This window comes from Podarcis raffonei, chromosome 12 (assembly GCF_027172205.1).
Source record: "Podarcis raffonei isolate rPodRaf1 chromosome 12, rPodRaf1.pri, whole genome shotgun sequence".
In the NCBI taxonomy this organism is placed as follows: Eukaryota; Metazoa; Chordata; class Lepidosauria; order Squamata; family Lacertidae; genus Podarcis; species Podarcis raffonei.
This window is the reverse complement of record NC_070613.1, coordinates 1,884,831-1,908,844: the sequence shown is the minus strand read 5'-3', so window position 1 is coordinate 1,908,844 and position 24,014 is coordinate 1,884,831. Positions and strand designations below refer to the sequence as shown.

The 24,014-nt window shown below is 50.5% G+C and overlaps 2 protein-coding genes across 2 annotated transcripts; both read left to right on the top strand.

Moving 5' to 3' along the window:
* The first annotated feature begins 1,292 nt into the window (after nucleotides 1-1,292).
* On the top strand, nucleotides 1,293-14,474 carry ZNF467 (zinc finger protein 467). Its single transcript, XM_053410286.1, has 5 exons — nucleotides 1,293-1,779; nucleotides 7,609-7,720; nucleotides 8,971-9,084; nucleotides 10,073-10,177; nucleotides 11,831-14,474. The coding sequence occupies exons 1-5, from the start codon at nucleotides 1,756-1,758 to the stop codon at nucleotides 13,789-13,791; spliced, it is 2,316 nt and encodes a 771-aa protein (XP_053266261.1). The 5' UTR covers nucleotides 1,293-1,755; the 3' UTR covers nucleotides 13,792-14,474.
* Nucleotides 14,475-21,475: 7,001 nt separating this feature from the next.
* Nucleotides 21,476-23,264, top strand: LRRC61 (leucine rich repeat containing 61). Its single transcript, XM_053410327.1, has one exon. The coding sequence runs from the start codon at nucleotides 21,649-21,651 to the stop codon at nucleotides 22,432-22,434; it is 786 nt and encodes a 261-aa protein (XP_053266302.1). The 5' UTR covers nucleotides 21,476-21,648; the 3' UTR covers nucleotides 22,435-23,264.
* Nucleotides 23,265-24,014: the final 750 nt, after the last annotated feature.

Sequence of the window (24,014 nt, the reverse complement as noted above, 5' to 3'; positions counted from 1 at the left end):
CACTTGGTTCATTGGGGGGGCACCTGCCCCCACCCTGGCTACGCCCATGCTATGGTTCTTAGTTGCTGCTCTATAATAGACCTTGGCCTAATCCAGCAGAACAGCTTATATTTTTACAGCCCCCCCCCCAACACGGCAGGGCTTGCTTGCCAGGTTTTGCAGTAAGTGTAAGGCAACACACTGCCAATCTAAAAAGCCCCCAACGCGTTGCAAGCGAAAAGCCCTAAAGTTACGTAACTGATCACAGACCATAATGAAGAGATGGGTTGATGGAGGGATCCCTAACCGCAGCACAAGCGTCTATCATGTGTAACATGTCTTGCACCTGAGAACCTGGGATGTAGTCCACCAGATCTCCTTCTGCCAACTTCAGCAATCATGCTAGTCCCTAAGGCACCAGCAGATTCTCTCTCTCTCCCACCCCCCCGATTTCCTTCCTCTATCTCATACCCTCCCACATTTAGCAAATGAAAATAGGGACGTTCTTTTCAATATTATTATTATTATTATTATTATTATTATTATTATTATTATATTTATACCCCACACATCTTATTGGGTTGCCCCAGCCACTCTGGGTATATAAAACATAGACATATATAAAAACATAATGAAACATTGAACGTATACAATAACATAATAAAACATCGAACATCAAAAAAACTTCCCTATACAGGAGAGAATGGTCAAAACAAAAAAAATTTTTCCTTTAAGTAGCACCTTAAAGACCAACTAAGTTAGTTCTTGGTATGAGCTTTCGTGTGCATGCACACTTCTTGATACACTGGTACAAAATACAAAATTCAGATACAAAAAAAATTTTTGTTTTGACTATGGCAGACCAACACGGCTACCTATCTGTAACAGGAGAGAATGGTGTTAGTTAGACCACCCACAACCAAGGAGATAAGTAAGTACAGCATACAGCCTTTCGAAGGCATCTGTATAGGGAAGTTGTTTATTGTTTTATTATGTTTTTATATATTTTGGAAGCCGCCCAGAATGGCTGGGGAACCCGTTCAGCTATTATTATTATTATCATTATTATTATTATTATTATTATTATTATTATTATTATTATTATTATAGGACGTCGCTATTCTAATGGCGGAGGGTGCGCGCTTCTTCTCTCCTCCTCAATCCACTAGTCCTTAAGGAGCCCCCGCTTCCTCGTGCGCGCGCAGCTGCTTCCAGCTGGCTCCCTCCGCGCGCCCCCCTCGCCGCCTTGCAAGCCGACGGAAGCACGAAGCGCTGAATTGCTAAGGTCTTTCTTTCTCTTTCTCCACCCCCCACACCCCCCCGAGCCCGGTGCCTGCTGGGAGATGTAGTTCCCCTCTCCGTCCGCCGAGCAGGGCAATCCGGCGGCGCGCACGGCCAGCAGGCGGAACCAGCCCGTTTTGCAAAAACCGTCTATCTCCTCCTCCAATTTTTTTTTTTGGGGGGGGTCTTTGCAAGCGGGATCGCGGGGTGGGGGTGCGGTGCAAGCTTTCTCCCGAGGAGCCGGCCCCGATCCTTCCGCGCGGCACCCCCTTGGGGCGTAGGGCCCGGGTGCGCGCACCTTCCCTTTCTGCAGACGCGCGCCCGGCGGGGTCTTCCTTCCCACGCCCCGCGCACCCACAGTTTTTTGGAGGGGAGTGTGTGTTTGTGTGTGCGCGCGCGCTCGCGCCCTTCCCTCTCCTCGCGCAGCCCAGGATCGGGCGCAGGAGGTGGGCGCGCTGCGGAGCCTGCCGCTCCCCCGAGGATCCGGGCCCACGGATGGCCGTCGGGGCTGCCGCGCAGGTAAGGCGGAGGCAGAGGAGTTCCGCTGCTTTGATGTGGCCGAGAGGCAATTAGTCCTCATTTGCATGTCTTCCGGGCCCCAAATGCCACCCAGGGAGGAGGAAGATCAGCCCTCGGGGGGCAAATCTTCGGGAGGGGCGCCCGGGGGGCCCCGGATCCAGGCATCCCGGCTGCGCGTTGGCAAAGGGGCGCAGGGGTCGTCCGGCAGAGGAGAAGTGTCAAAATAACTCCCCCCCCCCTTTTGGTTCCAAGTGCACATGGCTAAGGCCACGATCCTGCACCAGTCGCCGTGCAATGAATCCTAGAATGGTAGAGTTGGAAGGGACCCTGAGGGTCATCCATTCCAGCCCCCTGCAATGCAGAATCCTCTGCCCAATGCGGAATTCGAACCCGCCACCCTGAGATGAAGAGTCTCACGCACTAACAACAGGGAGGTTTGCATGGCAGAGCGTCCCAACAGGGTTGTGGCCTTAGGGTCGAACTTCCACAGAGGTGCAGGAGGAGACCCGCAGGGGTCACCCGGCCCAGCCCGCCTGGCAAGGCAGGATTCGCACCTGAATCATAGAAATGTAGTCAGAAAAATTGCAGGTCGCCAAGCCCAGGGGACACAAATTTGAGGCGATCCGTAATTGAGAATTTCCCTTTGGGGCCACCAAGTTTTGGCCTCGCTCAGGGCACCATATGAGCAAAGTCTGCCCCTATTCAAAGGGACCCCTTGTGTCATCTAGTCCATCCCCCTGGAATTTTGGCTAAAGCGTCCCTGACGGATCCAACCTCTGCCTCAAAACCTACAAGGAAGGGGAGCCCACAACCTCCCAAAGGTGACCTTTCCACTTTGCCCTCAGAAAGTTCTTTCTGGAGCCAGAATCTCCTTTAAGTTGAATCTGTTCCCAGTGGGGCAGGGGAAAAGAAGCTCAAAGAAGCATTAGAAGTAAAAAACTGCCACTTATTTTCTCAGCGGTGAGCTGCAGGAAGCTCTGGGTTTTCCCTGCTCTCAGAAACCCTTCCTTCTAACCTTCATGCGTCACGGCTGCAAGGGCTCGTTAGTTTGGGGCCATGAATAATATTTTATGCAGCAGTCTGGGCGCTTAAATGGAAAGGGAATCTTGATTCAAAGGCACTTTTTAAAGCAGAGGTTTTTATACAAGTGGAGCATAAATCAGTTGTTTGCCCCGCGCTCGAGGGTGCTTAATTATATGTCTTTCTCCAGCCTGTCATTATGAATATTGCTGTTTTGCTCAAGGGATATTTCAGGTGGGCAGTTGGAAGCCAACCGCTGTTCAGGTGTCCTGGGCGATAACAACCTTGGCGTTTACTTAACCGCGGTGCTGTAACTCGTGTGGCATCTTCTCCTCACGAGGCTCCAGCTCAACCGAACAGCCGCTTGCAGTTTATAAAGCGAGATTCGGCAGAAGTTGGGCGTTGAGCCCCATTCCCTTTGGGGAAAACATGACAGGTGACAGAACCTAGGAAGCTCATTTCACAGCCTTTTTGGACCTTTGAGGATCTAAGCCATGGGGAGGCAAACTGAGGCCCGGGGGCCGGATCCGGCCCATTCGCCTTCTCAATCTGGCCCGCGGACGGTCCGGGAATCAGCGTGTTTCTACACGAGTAGAATGTGCCCTTTTCTTTAAAATGCATCTCTGGGTTATTTGTGGGGCATAGGAATTGGCCCATTATTTTTTTCCAAAATATAGTTTGGCCCCCCACAAGGTCCGAGGGACAGTGAACCGGCTCCCTGCTGAAAAAGTCTGCTGACCCCAATCTAAGCTTTAACTTTATGTAAAGTTTTTCTTTTAATAGTTCCTATGGGTAAAGACGGGATGCGGGTGGCGCTGTGGGTAAAAACTCAGCGCCTAGGACTTGCCGATCGCATGGTCGGCGGTTCGAATCCCCGCGGCAGGGTGCGCTCCTGTTGCTCGGTCCCAGCGCCTGCCAACCTAGCAGTTCGAAAGCACCTCCGGGTGCAAGTAGATCTATAGGGACCGCTTACTAGCGGGAAGGTAAACGGCGTTCCGTGTGCTGCGCTGGCTCGCCAGATGCAGCTTTGTCACGCTGACCACGTGACCCGGAAGTGTCTGCGGACAGCGCTGGCCCCTGGCCTCTTGAGTGAGATGGGCGCACAACCCCAGAGTCTGTCAAGACTGGCCCGTATGGGCAGGGGTACCTTTACCTTTACCTTTATGGGTAAAGACATGGGTAGGCAAACTAAGGGCCGGGGGCCGGATCCAGCCCAATCTCCTTCTCAATCCAGCCCATGGATGGTCTGGGAATCAGCGTGTTTTTACATGAGTAGAATGTGTGCTTTTATTTAAAATGCATCTCTGGGTTGTTTGTGGGGCATAGGAATTCGTTCATCCCCCCCCCCCAAAAAAATATAGTCTGGCCCCCCACAAGGCCTGAGGGACAGTGGACCGGCCCCCTGCTGAAAAAGTTTGCTGACCCCTACTGTAACCATTACACCCTGGCTTTTTGTGAAAGCTGCCTGGGCTCCCTGCCTGGGGATATGGTAGGATATGCAAAAATACAAAGAAAATAACTATCATCATTTGGATTTGAGCCATGCTAGGCCCACTTAACGGTCGCTGGCGGACCAGTTGCAGAAATACTGCAAAACACATACAAAAACACTCAAGATTTGTTTTAAGGATTTGTTTTTCATCTATGCTAAAACTCAGTCTAAGTTTGTTTTAAAAAAAAGTTTAACCACATCAGTTAACAAACATTGATACATATGCTATACTTCCAGTTACAGAAAGGTAGCCGTGTTGGTCTGCCATAGTCAAAACAATTTTTTTTTTTCTTTCCAGTAGCACCTTAAAGACCAACTAAGTTAGTTCTTGGTATGAGCTTTCATGTGCATGCACACTTCTTCAGATACACTGGTGTATCTGAAGAAGTGTATGTGAAGAATTCAGTGTATCTGAAGAAGTGTGCATGCACATGAAAGCTCATACCAAGAACTAACTTAGTTGGTCTTTAAGGTGCTACTGGAAGGAAAAAATATGCTATACTGTTATTGCTTTAGTTAAATGAATTGTTTAAATTGTTTTTAAGGAAATGGTTATTTCTCTCCTTCCAATAAAGTACTGCAGAAAAGTTGTCCACATATAAACAGTTCACTTATTAAACCTCACAATAATTTCATAATTACCTGTCTATGTATTTCTAACAGTATAACCAAATCAATAATTTTTGATATAACTGTAAAAACTACTCTGGAAATTTATTATTCCGAAAATGAAACCTTCCTCTGGTTGTAAATATTAATATTATACCAGCAAGAATGAGTCTTTCTGTAAAAAAAAGAAAAGATTTAAATCAAGTCTTTCTGACTAGTGATTTAAATCAAGTCTTACTAGTGATTTAAACCATGATTTAAATTGGTTTGATTTTAATCAAATCCACCCTGTTTGCAACACATCAAAACATCAAATATACAGTGATCCAGAATAAAACAAATGCAAGCTTCAAGGAGGGTACCGTATTTTTCGCACTATAGGACGCACCGGTCCATAGGACGCACCTAGATTTGTGGGGGGAAATAAAGGGGGGAAACAATTTTTCCCCCCGCCAGGCGTGGGGCTGGGGCGGGGAAAGCCCGAGCTTCCCCATCCCCCAGAACGGGACCCAGAGCCATGCTGAAGCTGCGCGCAGCTTTGGCATCGCTCTGGGAGCTTGCGGGGCTGGGGGAGGAGGAAGCCCTCCGCCAGCCTCCAAACCAAGTCGGGAGCAGCGGGAAGGGAGCGCTGCGCCTCTCCCGCTGTCCCCCGAGTTTGCGGGGCTGGCGACGGGGAGGAGCAGACTTCTCCCCCCCACCAGCCTTCTAGCCAAGTCGGGGGACAGCGGGAAGGGCGCGCTGCGCCTCTCCCGCTGTCTCCCGAGTTTGCGGGGCTGGCGACGGGGAGGAGCAGGCTTCTCCCCCCCGCCAGCCTTCTAGCCAAGTCGGGGGACAGCGGGAAGGGAGCGCTGCGCCTCTCCCGCTGTCCCCCGAGTTTGCGGGGCTGGCGACGGGGAGGAGCAGACTTCTCCCCCCCACCAGCCTTCTAGCCAAGTCGGGGGACAGCGGGAAGGGCGCGCTGCGCCTCTCCCGCTGTCTCCCGAGTTTGCGGGGCTGGCGACGGGGAGGAGCAGGCTTCTCCCCCCCGCCAGCCTTCTAGCCAAGTCGGGGGACAGCGGGAAGGGCGCGCTGCGCCTCTCCCGCTGTCCCCCGAGTTTGCGGGGCTAGCGACGGGGAGGAGCAGGCTTCTCCCCCCCCGCCAGCCTTCTAGCCAAGTCGGGGAACAGCGGGAAGGGCGCACTGCGCCTCTCCCGCTGTCTCCCGAGTTTGCGGGGCTGGCGACGGGGAGGAGCAGGCTTCTCCCCCCGCCAGCCTTCTAGCCAAGTCGGGGGACAGCGGGAAGGGCGCGTTGTGCCTCTCCCGCTGTCTCCCGAGTTTGCGGGGCTGGCGACGGGGAGGAGCAGGCTTCTCCCCCCCCGCCAGCCTTCTAGCCAAGTCGGGGGACAGCGGGAAGGGTGCGCTGCGCCTCTCCCGCTGTCTCCCGAGTTTGCCGGGCTGGCGACGGGGAGGAGCAGGCTTCTCCCCCCGCCAGCCTTCTAACCAAGTCGGGGGACAGCGGGATGGGCGTTCCGCCTCCCCGCTGTCCCCCGAGCTTGTGGGGCTGGCGGTTGGGCTCTCCTGAAGCTTGGAGAGCGAGAGGGGTCGGTGCGCACCGACCCCTCTCGCTCTCCAGGCTTCAGCGAAAGCCTGCATTCGCACCATAGGACACACACACATTTCCCCTTCATTTTTGGAGGGGGAAAAGTGCGTCCTATAGTGCGAAAAATACGGTATTTCAGGTGCTTCTCTTAAGGGACATCTTGCTTTTTCCCAGTCGCCAGCCTGTCAACCGGTCCTAAAATGTGCCTGGCACCCGGCTGATTTCTCACCCTGCCTGACTCGCGAGGAGGTTGTGGGGGTTAAACAAGGAGCAGGTAAAACCACGTGCGCCACCCAGAGCTCCTGGGAGAAGAAGGTGGGCTTATGGAAACAGGAGCTGGGGGAATAGCAGAGCTGAGATTTCCCAGTTTCCGCCCCACCTCAAGGGTACCAGTGCAGATAATAATAATAATAATAATAATAATAATAATAATAATAATAATAATAATACAGTCATACCTCAGGTTGAAGCTGCATCAGGTTGAGCGCTTTCGGGTTGCGTTCCACAGCAACATGGAAGTAATGCGAAAGCGGCGAATCGCGACACACACAGACTCACAGATGCGGGTTGCGTTTGTTTCTGGATGCGAACGGGGCTCCGGAATGGATCCCATTCATATCCAGAGGTACCACTGTAATAATATTTTTAAAATTTATATCCCGCCCTTCCCGGTTCAGAAAACCGGCTCAGGGTGGCTAACCACAAATTTAAAACACTTAATTGATGCAACAAAAACCAGCATAAAATACAGTATAAAACGTGAATAACAATAAATTCAGGATTCAAAAATCAATTTAGGGGGGAAATCCATCCAATAAACATTAGATGATCACCAGGGCTAGCTGGCTACATTAGTCCTATTTGGGCCAGCGAGGAGATCAGGGGAGAATTAGCTGTGGGATCCCAGAGCGAGTAATCTTCATAAAAAGGGGAGAGGGAGGGAAGGAAGGGGAATAAAAGATCAGGCTAAGTTCAGATTGAAAACCAGGCGGAATAGCTCTGTTTTACAGGCCCAGTGGAAGGAGGTTAAATCCTGTGGGGCCCTAGTCTCATGGGACAGAGCATTCCACCAGCTCGGAGCCACCACTGAGAAGGCCGTGATTCCTGACTTGCCCCGTTTTCCTTGCAGGTGCCAGTGCGGTGTGAGGACGCGGCCCTGTATCTTGCCCCTGAGCGCTGGAAGGAGTGGGCAGCACATGAGGACGCCATGCGGGAGAATTACGGCGCCACCATCGCTTTGGGTAAAACAAGGACGCTTTTTTTGCCCTCCTCCTCCTCCCTGCCCACAACCTGATCTCCTGTGGAATGAATGTGTGGAGCTTTTTTCCAGACCTGATATGGGGAAATGGAGGCCTGGAGGGTGGGGGGCAAATACAGTCTTCAGGGGCAGCCCCACATACAGCACATTGCAGCAGTCTAATCTGAGCATGGGGTGCATTGGCCAAGTCATCTCTTGTTGTGCCTGTTATATTATCTTTATATTAATTTATTTATAATCCAAATTTGCCCCAGAACCCGATTGTGTTTCTTCATTGTGCAGACACAGGTGTTCTAGGCATTTATGTATTTATCTGAGACATTTGTATACAGTGGTCCCTTGGTTCTCAAACGCCTTGGTACTCAAACAACTTGGAACCAGAACCTGCAAACCCAGAAGCAAGTGTTCCGGTTTGCAAACTTTTTTCAGCTCTTTTTGTTTTGTTTTTGTGACTATGTGGAACCCAGTTCAGCTACTGAATGATGGATTGCGTGACTGCAGTACATTGTTTATTGCTTTCGTTTTATGGCTCAATGGTCTCGTTAGATAGCAAAAACCATGTGAAATTGCTGTTTTAGGGGTTGTTTTTAAAAGTCTGGAACAGATTAATCCCTTTTGCATTCCTTTCTATGGGAAAGCGTGCCTTGGCTTTGGAACGCTTTGGTTTTGGAACAGATTAAGTTTGAGAACCAAGGTACCACTGTACTTTAGTGAATTCAACAAGGCATTTTGAGGAGAAGCGAACTGTTTCAAAACGACTGGAGCAAATTTATATTTTATATGAAAGAAAATTGTAAACATTTGAAAATGTTTGTAGGTTTGAATTGAAATGCTTTGTAATGTGAAAATAAGGAACTGATTTACATATAAGGAGGTAATTTTAATAAAAAAGAAGAACATTTAAGGTAAAAAAAGTGGTTATAGAAATGCGAGAATTTAGTAAAAGATGTTTGGAAGTCAGAAAGAGGGAGGGAAGGAAGTCGATGCTCTGTTTGAGCAATGCTTTATGTTATAGATTTGTGTAATAAGTTGTAATTAAACATGAAAACTCAATAAAAATTAATTTTAAAAAAAGTTTGAGAACCAAGGTACTGCTGCAGTTTAGTGAATTCAACAAGGCATTTTGAGGAGGAGCAAAGCCATTCACTCTGAACAGAGATACTACCGAATCTGCCCCTTTGGTCCTTACCGAAGAGTCAGAAGCCAGGATAATCTACGCTTTCTCTCTTGCAGGATCGCCAGTCACCAAGGCCGAGATGGTTGCCCAGATTGAGGAAGGCGGCCCGCTGCTGCTTAATGGTCAGGGGGATGTCCAGCCCAGGGAGCGGTCGGATGCTGCCGACACAGGTTAGAGAAGCCAACAAACCCTTACTGGCAGAAGTGCGTTCCTGGGTCAAGCACCCTCTTATAGTGTCCAGTGAGATGTTGGCCATCTAAGTTGGCGGCCCTCACTATCTCCTGTGGCAGGAAGTTCCTCAGTCTAACCCAGGGGTAGGCAACCTAAGGCCTGGGGGCCGGATCCGGCCCAATCACCTTCTCAATCCAGCCTGCAGACAGTCCAGGAATCAGCATGTTTTTACATGAGTAGAATGTCTGCTTTTACTTAAAACGCATCTCTGGGTTATTTGTGGGGCCTGCCTGGTGTTTTTACATGAGTAGAATGTGTACTTTTACTTAAAATGCATCTCTGGGTTATTTGTGGGGCATAGGAATGCGTTCATTCACCCCCCCAAAAAAAATAGTCTGGCCCCCCACATGGTCTGAGGGACGGTGGACCGGCCCACAGCTGGAAAAGGTTGCTGACCTCTGGTCTAACCCTCCTCTGTGCGAAGAACTTTCTTTTCTCTGTCCCTCATTCAGTTTCATCGCATCCCCGCAAGTTCTAGTGTTAAGAGAGAGGGAGAAAAAGCTTTCCTCTCTCCGCTTCCTCCAGTCTGTGAATAATTTCACAAACTCCTCTCGTGTTGCCTCTTCCTCGAATTTTCTCCAAAGTAAAATGACCCAAACGCTGCAGCCTTTTTCATAGGGGAATAATAATAATAATAATAATAAATTTTATTTATACCCTGCCCTCCCTGGCTAGAGCCGGGCTCAGGGCGGCTAACACCAATAAAATAAAATCACTGTAAAAACATAACAGAGGAAAAAGAGAGGGAGAAAAAAAACCAATTTAAAATACAGGTTAAAATTCAAAATGTTAAAATCGCTCCATCCCCAGGATAATTTCAGTCGCCCTTTTCCACCTTCAGGGTTTGGAAGGCCCCTGAGCTGTTTATTTACCTCCGTGCCCTGACCAAAGTGTGGCTTTTATTCTGTTTTTCTTTCCCCTCTGCAGGATGCGTCTCTCTGGAGACTGAGGATGCCAGGAAGAGCGAAGAGCAGCGAAGGGCCAGGGAGGAGCAGAGGATGAGAGGAGAAGCCCCCAGAGGCCCAGAGAGAGGTGAGGACTCTTATTTATTCTTATTATTGCAATGCGATATGGAGCTTCCCTCACCCCTGATCCAGAAGCGGCAGTCAATACGGGATGCTGCAGCACGATTGCTGGCCTTGTTGGCGTATGAGGCCTGGGCTCAGAGACCTGCACCGGCTGCCGATCTGCTCTGGGGCCGAGTTCAAGGTGGTGCTATTAGTATACAAAGCCCATAACATCTTGGGACCAGTTTAGCTTCAAGATAGCCTTACCCAATAAATGCCCACTAGCAACTGGCACTCCTAACAGGTGCTACAATATCCTATATTGGGAAGCTTTTAATGTTTGATGTTTTATTAAGCTTCTATGATTGTTGGAAGGGACGCGAGTGGTGCCGTGGGTTAAACCACAGAGCCTAGGACTTGCCAATCAGAAGGTCGGCGGTTTGAATCCCCGCAGTGATGGGTGAGCTCCCGTTGCTCGGTCCCTGCTCCTGCCCACCTAGCAGTTTGAAAGCACATCAGAGTGCAAGTAGATGAATAGGTACAGCTCTGGCGGGAAGGTAAACGGCGTTTCCGTGCGCTGCTCTGGTTTGCCAGAAGCAGCTTAGTCATGCTGGCCACATGACCCGGAAGCTGTACGCCGGCTCCCTCGGCCAGTAAAGCGAGATGAGCGCCGCAACCCCAGAGTCGGCCACGTCTGGACCTAATGGTCAGGGGTCCCTTTACCTTTAGCTATGTTTGTTGGAGCCGCCCAGAGTGGCTGGGCCAACCCAGTCTGATGGGTGGGGTACAAATAATAAAATTAGTAGTAGTAGTATTAGTAGTATGAATCCCTGTGACTCCTGAAGGAGGGCTTAATTCTGCACAGTGTCTTTCAACGTTTATCTTTATTGCATGTTCACAAGTTCTAGTGTAATGGAAGAAGGAGAGAAGCTGTCCATTTTCTCCATCCCTCACTTCATTTTATAAACTCACTTTAAAAAAATAATAATAAATCCTCCAAAATATAACAACCTCATGCGGATAAATAATGAAATATCCCACTCTAACCCAGGAGATAGAGTTTAGGCAATGCATGAAAAATAACAACAAAATAATGTGAGTTCTTATCCCAGCATACTATTTGTCTAGAAGGTGATCAACAGTTTAAGTTAACCCAAAAGTTTATAAAGTGTGAAGGGTTCTCTATTTTCATTTTTAGCCGTATACAGTGGACCCTCCGGTTACTTACTACTCTGGATACGTAACTTTCAGGTTATGAACGCGGCAAGCCCGGAAGTGTGTTCTTCTGGGTCTCACCACCACCGCATGTTCAAAAGCGCTCTGCACTGTGCATGCATGTGCAGAAGCGCTGCCTCTGGTTACAAATTTTTCAGGGTGCACATGGACCCCTGGAACAAATTAAATCCGTAACCGGAGGGTCCACTGTACTGTAATATTTCATAAACTTCTATCAGGTCACCTAAAAAACCCCCAAATGCTGCCACCTTTCATCCTACAGGTGTTGTTCCATCCCCTTTAACCTTTTCCAACTCCTCGATACCCTTTTGGAGGCGAGGCGACCAGAACGGCACACCTTATTTCACCATAGATCTGAACGATAGGATTGTGAATGCAGCATCTGGTCGCCCTGGGAATCAGTCCCCTAACGCCTCTCTCTTTGTGCCCTCGATCCCGGCAGGCGGGTGGCTGCTCCGCGCGGTGAAGGTGGAAGCAGAGGAAGAATACTCGGAGTGGCCGGCAGGGCTGAGCGCAGAGGTGCTGCTCTCGGGACTGCCCGTTGCAGCGGGAGTCTGCAAGTCCGAAGGCCTGAACCCCGCGGAGGAGTACGGCAGCGCCAACGGAGGAGGAGGCGGCCTCGGCGAGCTGTCGGGCTTGGCGCTGCAGCAGTGGCAGATGCTGAGCGAGGAGAAGCCGCTGGGCTGCCCCCGTTGCGAAAATCCGGGACCCCCACCTGCCAGCGGCCCTGGGGACACCCGCCCTCGCCCCTTCACCTGCCCGCAGTGTGGGAAGGCCTTTGGCAAGAAGGCCCACCTGACGCGCCACGCGCGGGTGCACACCGGCGAGCGCCCCTTCGCCTGCGCCCACTGCGGGCGCCGCTTCTCGCAGAAGATCCACCTGGGCTCGCATGAGCGGGTGCACACCGGCGAGCGCCCCTTCCCCTGCGACCGCTGCGCCAAGAGCTTCCGCAAGAAGACGCACCTGGTGCGCCACCAGCTCACCCACACCGGCGAGCGGCCCCACGCCTGCCCGCTCTGCGACCGCACCTTCGTGCACCGCAGGCACCTGCTGCGCCACCAGCGCCTCCACGAAGAGGGGGCCCCGCCGGCGCATGGGGAGCTTCCGGAGGCGGGTCAAGCCGCGACAGGGGTCTGCAGGGGTGGCGCCGAACCTGGGCAGGATGTGGCCATCTGCGGTGGGGAGCACGGTGGAATGGGACAGGTTGCAACCGTCGAAACCGGGCACGTAGCCGATGTCTGCGCAGAGCAGGGCAGACTTGGGCTGGCGACCGTTTCGTACAGCAACGAGGTCGGACTGGGGCAGTTTCCTGCCTCCTGCGTGGGGCAGGCGGAGCCGTATCCGAGTGCAGTCCTGTTTAAGGCTCAGGCAGATCCCAAGTTGGGGAGAATCCCTGGCATGGAACACCCCGGGCAGAGGGACGGTGGCATGGCGGGTCCCGGAATGGTCTACCCTGAGCAAGGCCACTTCGGTGCCCTCTGCAGGGTGCAGGGGGAAGCAGAGGGTGGAGCCCCCTGCATGGAGCAAGTTGGCAAGATTGAACCGCAAGAGGAGGAGGAGGAAGAGGAACCGAACCCATGCCAACGCCCAGAAGAAAAGCCATTCCTGTGCTCCGACTGTGGAAAAGCATTTGCCTGGAGGAAGAACTTGGCATCGCACCAGCGGCTCCACGCCGAGGGCGGCCGCCCGTTCTCCTGCGCCGAGTGCGGGAGGGGCTTCAGCGACAAGCGCCACCTGACGGCGCACCTCCGCGGGCACATGGGCCTGCTGCCCTATGCCTGCCCACACTGCGAGAGGAGCTTCGCGCACCGGGCCGGGCTGGCGGCTCACCAGTGTGGCGGGCACGCCGGGCAGCGCCCTTTCTCCTGCAGCGAGTGCGGGCGCTGCTTCGCCCACAAGAGGCACCTGCAGAGGCACCGGCGCAACCAGCACTCAGCCGAGCGCCCGTTCTCCTGTGCCCAGTGCGGGCGCGCCTTCGGCACCCGGGCCAGCCTCCTGGCGCACGTCAAGTCCCACGCCGGGCAGCGTCCCTTCGCCTGCCCTCTGTGTGGGCGCGCATTCAGCCGCAAGTCGCACCTGGCGCGCCACGAGGCAGTGCACACGGGCCTGCGCCCCCATGCCTGCGCCCAGTGCCCGCGGCGCTTCAGCTCCAAGACCAACCTGGTGCGCCACCAGGCCGTCCACACCGGCCTGCGCCCCTACATCTGCACCCACTGCGCCCGCAGCTTCAGCCGCAAGACCCACCTCTTGCGCCATGAGCGCACGCACACCAGTGCGCCCCTGCCCAGCAGCCCCACTGTGTGGCCGGCTGCCTTGCCCCAGGACTCCCTCCCACAGCAGCAGCAGCAGCAGCAAGAGCAGCCCCTCATTTTCCCCATGGCTTTTGGGGCCACCTGGCAATGACCCAAAAGCCACGTAACTCTGCTGCAGGAAAGTGTGTACTCTGTGCTATAAAGAATCAAAACAAGCCCTGCAGAAATAAATTGCACACCAGTGTCTGCAGCCTAACTATACTGCAAAGTAATCATATTTTTCATAATGCAGAAAGCTATGCTCCCCCCCCCCCCGGCTAAGACAATAAACTTTTCATAATTTATTTTATTCTTGCTAGTCACTCATATAGGCAATAAACTCCCCGTGGCATTGAAAGCCTTGCTTCACAGCTGTTGGGCTATATTCTCAGTGGCTTCTGAGGGTTCTCCAGACTCTCTCTGCAACATCCAAGCCTAACTCCACCTCCATAAGGGCTAGAAGCTTGGGCTTTTTTGGGGGGGGGGAATGAATAAGATCCGGGAGAAGCTCAATGGCGCACTTTTTGCAGGGATTCTTTGAACACGCACCTGAGATACATAAACCTGGCCACTGGCCCAGAGTGGGCGAAACGTCTCAGTATCCAGACCTTTTCAGCTTTAAATAATAATGGAAACTTTTTTAAAAAAAAAATTGCCAACAAATCATTTTAGTAGCATCCTCAAGCGAATGTACATTATGTTTTGTAAAGCCTTGGAAACAGAAAAGAAAAAAAAAGTTATGTCAGTTCTGACTTTAGCCCTGATGCTTTCAGAAATAAATGATCCTTCATAATATTTTGTGTGTCTGCATCTGGATGATGTGGGTAATGTCTAATATTAAGCACCTTACGGGTTGGTTGGCTCCCTCTCTCACCCTGCGCATGCCCATCAGCGCACAACTCTTGAGTAAATTGCTGCCTTAATTCCAGAGGACTAGGCAGCACCTCCTTCTTGGTAGTAGTTTTGCCACAAGTAGCTGAGCTACATGCAGCTTGGCCCGGATCCGTTATGGTCCTGTTCTGATGACCCCATGACTGACTGGGATCCTTCGCGACCCTGTGTGAGATAGGGTCCCATGTGACTAATAATAATAATAATAATAAATTTTATTTATATCCCGCCCTCCCCAGCCGAAGCCGGGCTCAGGGCGGCTAACAACAATAAAACAGTACAAAAGTACAGCATAAACAACATTCTAAAATCATTCTAAAATTCTACTGATGCTGCTCCATGCAAGGGGGTGTCATGGAAGGGTTGGACGTAGGGGAATGGGGGGAAGAACCAGCTGGGGAACACCCCCCCCCCAGGGAAGAAGGCTCAGAGCCCAGGGATGGGTGGTGGGTCAGAGGGAGAAGACTGGGAAGAGGAGGAGGTGTAAGCTGAGGAGGCAACAGGGCTTAGTGAGCGGGGAGAGCCTGTAGCAGAGAGAAGTTCAGACTCGGAGGCAAAAGCTGAAGCAGGAGACGACCTAACCTGGGGAGAAAACAGCAAAGACCTGATGAAGGGAGCACAGCAGAGGTTATATTTTCTGAGAATTCTCCGGAAAACAATCTCAAAGGACCTGTTGATGGCATTTTACCATTGTACTGTGGAGAGTGTATTAACTTATGGTCTGTGTGTGTGGTTTGGGAGCTGCACAGTCAGGGAAAAAACTGCTGTCCAGGGTTGTAAAGACTGCGGAGAGAATAAGGGGTGCACTCTTCCCACCTTGGATCAAATCTATGCTTCCAGGTGCCATAAGAAAGCTACAGAGATAGTGCAGGATACTGCGCACCCTGGAAATGACCTCTTTCAGCTTCGGCCTTCTGGAAGAAGGTCCAGGGTTATAAAGACTAGGACCAGCCGCCTGAGAAAGAGTTTCTACCCAAATGCGATTTTGGTTTTAAAAGCATTGTAAGAAGTCTGTATGGGAGTATATTGTATTTAAAAATGGGGTATCAGAATTTTTAGGGGGCTAACCAGGTTGGGATAGCAGGCTTGTTGGGTTTTGAATTTCTTATGTAGATTTTTCAATTTCGTTGTTCTGTATGGGACAATGGCAATAAAGATTATTGTATCGTATCGCAAGAGGAGGTGGGCCAAGAGGCAGAGATGGGTCTGGCTGGGGAAGAGGCGTCTCCCCCGCCGGCTGCAACAAGCTCTCCTCTGCTATTGTCTCCCAGAACCAGGAGAGGCCTGAAGAGGGTGGTGGAGAAGTTAGTGTCATGCAGCCTAGCATGCTTAGAAGAGGAGAGGATTTAGGCATCTGTGGGGAGGCAGGGACCTTCAAGTGCTTCCTGGGGTGCAAGATGAGTTGCTGCGCTCATTAGGCCCGACACTCCTGTGCAGATCCTGGTTTTTTGCCATTAAAGAGTTAACTCCACTTGCTCCCTGTGATTTGCTGCTGGCTCGCTCCTGTCAGGGGGAAACAAAATCCCTGTTACAGACACAAACTCTGCATGCATCAGGCGATATGTGAAGGTAGTCCTACTCGGAAGAGGCCCATTGGAATCAGTAGGTCTACTCTGAGGAGTATGCTTGGCTTGGGTATCACCCACAGCAAGTCCATAGGTCTATTCTCTTGCACACTTTGGGGGCTCGCATGCATTCTTAAAACCATCTTGGTCGCCATAAAAAACATCACCCCATGCACATGGGGGGTAAGTATAAAATTGCTAGAGGGCCACATTGCTTCATGGGCACCCTTGCAGGGGCCAGATGCTGTGGGTGGGCGAAGGGGGCAGGTCAATGGAGGTGATGTTGGGATACTGCCGGGGAGACGGGGGCATTTGGCAGGCCCCCAGCTGGCTCCAGCCACCGGCCGGGAGCCGGACAATCTCCAGTCCTCGGGACAGCATCAATCAGCGACACAAGCCTCGGATACGTTTAGAAGCTTGGCACACTCTGGTCAGCAGAGTGAATAGCTTCTCACAACGGAAGTGGCGGACAGAGACATGTGTAAGCATTATTTACAAGCGTTTATTCAGCATAGTTCAGGAACAAAGGAAAAACATGTCTGCTTCCCTTCGTCTCCAAGCAAACAGCAAGATAGCAAAAGCAATATACAAATGGAAGTTCCCAGCAGACTGTGCTGAAAGTAAACAGGCACATGACACACAACAGTCTGTTCCTTTTAAGGTGGAACGGAACTAGATCCTAACAATGTATAGTAGGGCACATTCCAGCCATGCAAGTCAGATTCCTCAATTCCATTTGCGGAGCAAGAGGGATGGTCAGCATTCAAGCCCCGATTTCAGCTGGGCTCAGGTCAGGGCTCAGGAGGGGTTCCCCACACGCAACCCTGCTAAAAGCAGGCAGGCCACACCGCCCCCAGGACTTGCAAAACTTAAAAGATTAGTTACAAGTCAATGTGGGGATTTCAAGCCATGTTCATGATTTTGGACATGTTGATCATAATGGTTCTTATAATAATGGCTCTGTTCTGCTGTAAAATTTATTTACAGAATGGCAGATGAAGTTAATGGACTATGCTGAAATGGCTTAAATGACCGGAGGAATAAAAAATCAGGAAGACCACAATTTTAATACAGAAAGGGGAAAATTTTTAACATCTTAAAGACCATTGCAAACAGTTAAAATCGTTAGTAGGATTTGAATATCACTTGTAGTTTAAGGTGAATTCTGGACATAATGGAAGAGGTCAAGGATTTGGAGTATCATAAAAGATGCGGGAGGAAATGATTAACAAGAAGACCCACATAGGGGAGGATGGCTTTTAATTTGAATTCAGCCTGATCTTTTATTTCCCTTACCTTCCCTCACCTGCTCTGAGACCCCACAGCTAATTCTCCCCTGGTCTCCAAGTAGGACCAATTCAGCCAGCTAGCCTTGGGGATTATCTAACGCTTATTAGATGGATTTCCCCTAAATTGATTTCCGAACTTTGAATTTTATTGTTATTCATGTTTTTATATTGTATTTTATGCTGCTTTTGCAATTAAGTGTTTTAAATTTGTTGTTAGCCCGGTTTTTGAACCGGGAAGGGCAGGGTATAAATAAAATTTTATTTTTATTTTTATTTTTATTATTATTTCATATATGATCTAGTTGAGATTCCTGCATTACAGGGGTTGGACTAGATGACCCTGGGGGATCCCTTCCAACTCTACAATTCTATTATTACCATTATCACCACCAGAGGCTACAGGGCTGTTGACGAGGTGCAGCCCCAAAGGCACAATATAATAGCAGGGGAAATGCGACCTCCTGTCCCTTTAAAGGAGGCGTCCCGGGCAAGGCCTCGCGTCGCCATGGCAACGCGGCCTGCTGCTGGGTTCCTAAGCGAGGCCTGGAAGAGGAAGGGGAGCAGAGGCGGCCTCGTCGTCGCAGCAGCGGTGAGGGAAACGCGGCGTGGGGAGGGGAGACCCCCGATCCTAACCCCCCCAATACTGAATCTAGCACCGGCAGGGCCAGGTTTGGGGTGGGTGAGGGGGGGGGGAGGAATCTCGGGGATGCCCTTCTGGTCCACGTTGCCATGGAAACGGGATGAGGGCCTAGGGAGGATGGTGATGGCGATGATGCTTCTCCCTCTCTTTGTGTCTCCTCTCCACCCGCACCAGGGCCGGATTTAGGTTTGATGCGGCCCTCAGCTCCTGAAGGTAAAGGGGCCCTTTATGTGTCGCTGTTTTTGTCTGTTGAATATATGCTATATGGTCATTTATGGACCTAATAAGTATCTAAGGCCATTTGCACATAACAAATATGAGCCTACACAACACAAAACACTGTTGCTGTATGTGGGGTTTATTTTTTTATCTTATATTTTGGAAATGTACATTCAGGGGTTTTTTCCCCTTTAAATTTTTTGGGCGCCCCCAAGAGAGTGGGGCCCTGAGCTATAGCTTGTTTAGCTTATACGCAAATCCAGCACTGCCCCCACCCGCGGGAGGGAGATGAAGGGAGGGTAGCGTTGGAAGGTACCCTTGAGAGACATCTAGCCCAACACACTGTTATAAGGAAAATACCTCAAATTCCCTAATGGGGTATCTGGTGCCCCGTCTGGAGTCCCTCAGGAGATCTCTATCAGGCGGAGAAAATAACAGAGGCCAACCAGAGTATATTGAAAACAAAACGGCTAGTAAGCCTGATCTTTCTTAAAGGAAATGAACTGCTGCAACTCACCACACGCTGGAGGGATAATAATAATAATAATAATAATAATAATAATAATAATAATAATTTTTATTTATACCCCGCCCTTCCCGGCCAGAGCCGGGCTCAGGGCAGCTAACACCAGTAAAATTACAGTAAAAACATAATAGGGGGGGAAACACCAATTCAAAATATAGGTTAAAATGCAATTTAAAATGCAGCCTCATTTTAAAAGTAGCCCATAGAGAACCCTGAACAATAGTGTGCAAACCCCTATATAGGCTTTTGAAATTGCCCACCCTGCAGCCAGAGACCACCACCCCAAAACATCATACATATATTGCAGAAGGAGGTGGTCTACAGCCGAAATTTGAGAGTGTTGCTTCTCTCCTGTCTGCCAGGATACCTGATAATGCCTTACTTGGTAGCATTTTCTGGGGCAGCCTGGTCATTCCTTTGAGATGGCAAATACTTTAGTTCCTGAATCTCTTAAGCATAGTGATAGTTTGCTCAGCTTCACTTGCCAGACTGTATTTGAAAAGGGAGGTGTGATCCCCTACAGAGGAATATTTGAGGTCAATTTGGGAGAGTCAAAATGGCTTCAGGATTGTTCTCCTGTACTATTTCAGACATGTGGTTTATATATTTATGTATGTGTTTGCCTTGTACACTGGAGACCTTAGAATTCTTGTTAACAACCCTGCCATGTATATATATGTTTCTGTATATGCTGGAAGTCACCCAGTGTGTCTGCGGCAGCCCAGTTAGATGGGTAGGGCGTTATTATTATTATTGTTGTTGTTATTGAATCCTTAATCAGGGTTACAACAATGATTTAAAGCAGAGATGGGGGATAACTATTTGCAAAGTGGGGGCAGGGACTCCTCCTGCCTCTGTAACCCCCCCCCATGTGCACATGTAAGCAGGTGTATATTTGGCACTGTATGCACATGCCTAAATCTGGGGGTGTTAGCAGGCCCCCAATGGCTAGAGGCATGAAGAAGTTAGCAGCACCCAGTGCTCTTCGCAAAATACTGTATACATTGATGTGTACTAGGTGTGTGTTGGGAGAGGGGTGGGCCTCTACAGCCCATGTGCTTTTATTCAGAAGTAAGCCTTGCCATGCTCACGGGGGGCGGGGGGAGATGTTCCTCCCAAGTAGACATGGATAGGATTGCAGGCTTTGCAATTCAGCTATGTGCAGCAATAGATTGGTGTGCAAGTGAGATGGTTATTGTTGCTGTTATTAGCACTGTAATTGCGTTGAAATACAGTTATTTGCAAAAAAAAAAAAACAGTTGAGAAAAGCTAGAGGTGGCCCAGAAAAAAATGGCTTGTTTTCTTTTTCTTTTTCCTGCTTCTGTGGAAGAAGCATCATGCAACACTAAACCCATGTGTCTGCCTGGGATGTATTGAATGCAGGGGATTCTGTGCATTGAGCTGTTGTTCTCCAGGTTTCCACATCTGCCTGCTTAGCAGCACTGAAGGGAAGTCTTATTTGGTGGTAGCTGATTCTAGGGCTGCTGGGATTATTGCATCCAGATGAAGCCAATGTTTTTGGCAGTGTGCGCACACCAGCCCACATCTTGGTGTCTGCTTTGAAGCCAATTTCCACACATCAGCTGGCACGTTCTGAAGATGCCTTCAGTGCGGCCCTGCATATGGTTTGCAGAGCTGCATATAATAATGAATCACAGTGTCTTGTGGTGTATGGAAAACTGTGTGTGATCCATGGTTGCATATCAAGTATCTTGTCACTTAGCAGTCTATAGTAGCCAAAATGGGTTGGTTCTGGTTACTGCGGCATGTACTGTACTGTGTGCTAAACTGATGGAGAGATTACTTCAACCTATGGAATCAAAAAACTGTGGGGTTGGAAGGGACCCCAAGGGTCATCCAGTCCAACCCCTGGTGATGCAGGCATCACAACCAAAGAATCCCTGACAGGTGGCCATCCAACTGCTGTTTAAAAAACCTCTGGTAGAGAAGAGTCCACCATTAAAATAAAAAAAATTATTGCTGCCACCAAGATAACATTTTATACAAACACCACTTTCTGAGTCCATTCCGCTGTCAAACGGCTCTTATTTGTCAGAAAGTTATTCCTAATGTGGAGTCAGAATCTCCTTTCTTGCCATTTGAATCCATTGGTTCAGTTCCCATCCTCCGGAGCAGGAGAAAACAATATCGTTCCATCTTACACGCACAGCCCTTCAGATATTTGCCTATATTATCATATCATATTTGGTCAATGAGTGCCCAAAACTGAATTTGCTGCTTTGTGACTGAATCTCACCTGAACATTGGGACAGTCTGGAAGCCTCCTCAGGGTCAAGCAGTGTGGAGTTTGGAATGTACCTGCATCTAGTTAAATTAACAAATCCAAATTAGCAGTGCTTACTTCCTTGCTTATTCATGGGAGAGGTAGCAGGGTAGAACGCTCAGTGTGTTAGTTTATTTCTTTTGGTTTCCATTGTCAAAAGACACATGATTCTAGGTCTCCTTTAAAGTGCTTTTTTGGCTGAAGAGTGGGGTACTCATGCTATAAATAAGTAAACAGATACATAAATATTTGACCCCATCTTGATCCAACATCCTTTTTCCTCTCCCCTTCCAGGAGCTCCATTGTCCACATTGATACCCATTTGAAGCAAAAAACGCATCCTGCACCCTCCAGGTTCTCTTTCTCTCTCTCTCTCTCCCTCCCTCCCTCCCTCCCTCCCTCTCCAGAGGTGAAGGAAGAGATCTACCTAGTTTTGCCTCCCAACAGCAGCCGTTAACACCAGTTGTGATATGATCAAGGTGCTGTGGAGCTAAGTGAGCACAGAGCTGGAGCCAAGTTGTCGTGGGAACTGCCTCCTTGGCTGCCCTGCCCAAGATGGAACCCCGGACGGAGAAGGGAGAGGAGACAGAGAACGTGAAGATCACCTCCCAGCTCCTGAAGGCCAAGACGGGTGAGTTTGACCTGGAATCTATCCTGCTGCTGAAGCTCCGAGGCCTGGGCATCGCAGACCTGGGCTGCCTCGGGGAGTGTGCCGGCCTGGAGTGGCTGGACCTGTCGGGCAACGCCATCGTCCACCTGGGGCCCCTCTCCTCCCTCAAAGCCCTGGCTGTCCTCAACGTCTCCTCCAACCGCATCTCCAGCTTGGAGCCCCTGGCCGGCTGTGAGAACTTGCAGAGCCTCAACGCAGCGGGGAACCTGCTGAGCAGCCTCCAGCAGCTGCAGTGCTTGGGCGGCCTGCGGCACCTCGAGAGCCTGCGCTTCAGTGACCCGGTGGGGCGCCTCAGCAACCCGCTCTGCGGTGCCGCTGGGTACCGCACCGCCATGTCAGAGATGCTGCCGGGGGTCAAGGTGATTGACGGCGAGCGTGTCTCCGGGCGCGGCAGTGAGCTCTACCAGCTCTGCAAGGACATTGACAGCTCTCTCAAGCGCTTCCACGGAACCGGAACCGGTGAGCTTAGTGGCCTGACCAAGCCGTGGGTGGAGGAGGGGTACTGGGACGTCCGCCCCGCCCGGAGGAGCTCCATCGTGGAGGAGGCCTACAAGCAGTTCAACGAGGCCCTCCAGGAGTGCCGGGACCTGAGCAAGCGTGCCGACGACACCATTTCCCAAGCGGAGAGGGCCCTGAGTGCCCGCTCCGATTCCAGCTCGTTCGTCTTTTGAGCCGCCCTGCACTTTGACGCCCTTCCCTTGGCGTTGCTGAACTGGGCCCTGTTCTTTCAGTATCATCCTTGTCACTCACTGGCCTGTGATGCCCTTCTTTTGCCCTGGCCTCTGTCCCTTCCGAAAGCAGCGGGTGCATCCACACCCTTAACTGAACCTGTTTCCCACAGCTCCTGGGAAAGCTTGTAGGAGCTGTGAGGCCCTCAGGTCTGAGTCAAAGAGCAGCGGGAGAAAGTTTTCGTCCAATGGGACTCTGAAATCTGGATTATCAAGTCACAGCTCAGCTCGTGTTGGGACCTTTTGGGCTACTTCGGTGTAACGTGGAGCCTAGTTTTTAAAACGGTGTGGACTGGTGTGGTGCTCCTCATCCACCCCGCTTTTTTAGTAGGCTGACTTCTTGGATCTACATCCATTCACCCTCAAGGATGCTCTTTGACTCTGTCTGGCTTCAAGAGAAGGGGCCACAGTGCAGCACCTCTCAGGCCTTGTCCTCCGAGGTGATTCTCACGGCCCTTTTCCCCACCCGGGGAAACCACAGCGAGTTGACTTATCCAGCACGCAGACACAGAACCAGCTTCACTTGTCTTTTTAGACCACCAAGCCCCCACATCCTCCTGACTAAACCTTGTCGGTGACAGATTCCCAACATGCGTGGACCTTTGAGTGTTGGTATGTCAGAGCATGCACCATAGTTCTTTCTTCACCCCACCAAGCTGGTTAGCTGGGTGGCATCTGTGTAAATCCACAGAAAAATATTTTGAGAACTGTGGGGCTGGGCAGAAGTGGCCGGCTGCAGTGCGAACCCACATATTAAGGAACATCCACATTCAGTGATGCTAAACAGTTTGCTCTGGATATTGAAAGCCCCATCTGCACTGAAGCAATATCAGAGCACATTAAGCCGTCATGGTTTCTCCTGAAGAATCTGGGGGGCTACAGAGTGTTAAGGGTGCTGAGAGTTGTTAGGAGACCCCTAGTCCCACAAGTAGTTTTGTGAACCAAATCCCTCTTCTCAGGGAACACTGTGTGAAAAAGGGAGTCTCCTAATGGCTCTTACCGCCCTTAAACTACATTTCCCAGGATCCTTTGGGGAAAACGATGACGCTTCAGAGTGGTATGATACTACTTTAAGTTTACAGAGCAGATGGGACTTAATTCTCAGCTGGCAGCTTCCGTACTGTCCAACTGGTCCTCACCAACTCATGGAGTTTCCTTCACAGCTGCCCATCCGATAGCAGCAGGGTTGAGCTGAAAGTCCCCTTGTGAACTGTGTCATCCCAACTGCAGCAGCCAGAAGAGTCAAAGCGATGTACATTTTGCATCAATCCTGCGAAGGAGCATCTTTGTTTTCACAGGCCTTGACTTCAGCCAAATTCGCCACCTCGCATGCTTCCCCAAACTCCTCCAGGCATCAGTTATAATGTCCTGGGCATGCTGCCATGCTCCCCATGAATACAGTAGCTTAGGAATCTAATCTTCTTTATTTCATCTTCTTTTCCTTTTCTTATCCTACCGTTCCTCCCACGGGAGCTCAGAGCAGCGAACAGCATAGAAATATAATCTGAAAAAAACACATTTCT

Bases quoted from the DNA above. Each gene is read 5' to 3' on its own strand.
- ZNF467 (XM_053410286.1), top strand. From the start codon at position 1,756: ATGGCCGTCGGGGCTGCCGCGCAG. The intron at 7,721-8,970 runs GTAAAACAAGGA...TCTCTCTTGCAG, and splicing joins CGGCGCCACCATCGCTTTGG to GATCGCCAGTCACCAAGGCC. The intron at 9,085-10,072 runs GTTAGAGAAGCC...TCCCCTCTGCAG, and splicing joins GTCGGATGCTGCCGACACAG to GATGCGTCTCTCTGGAGACT.
- LRRC61 (XM_053410327.1), top strand. From the start codon at position 21,649: ATGGAACCCCGGACGGAGAAGGGAGAGGAGACAGAGAACGTGAAGATC.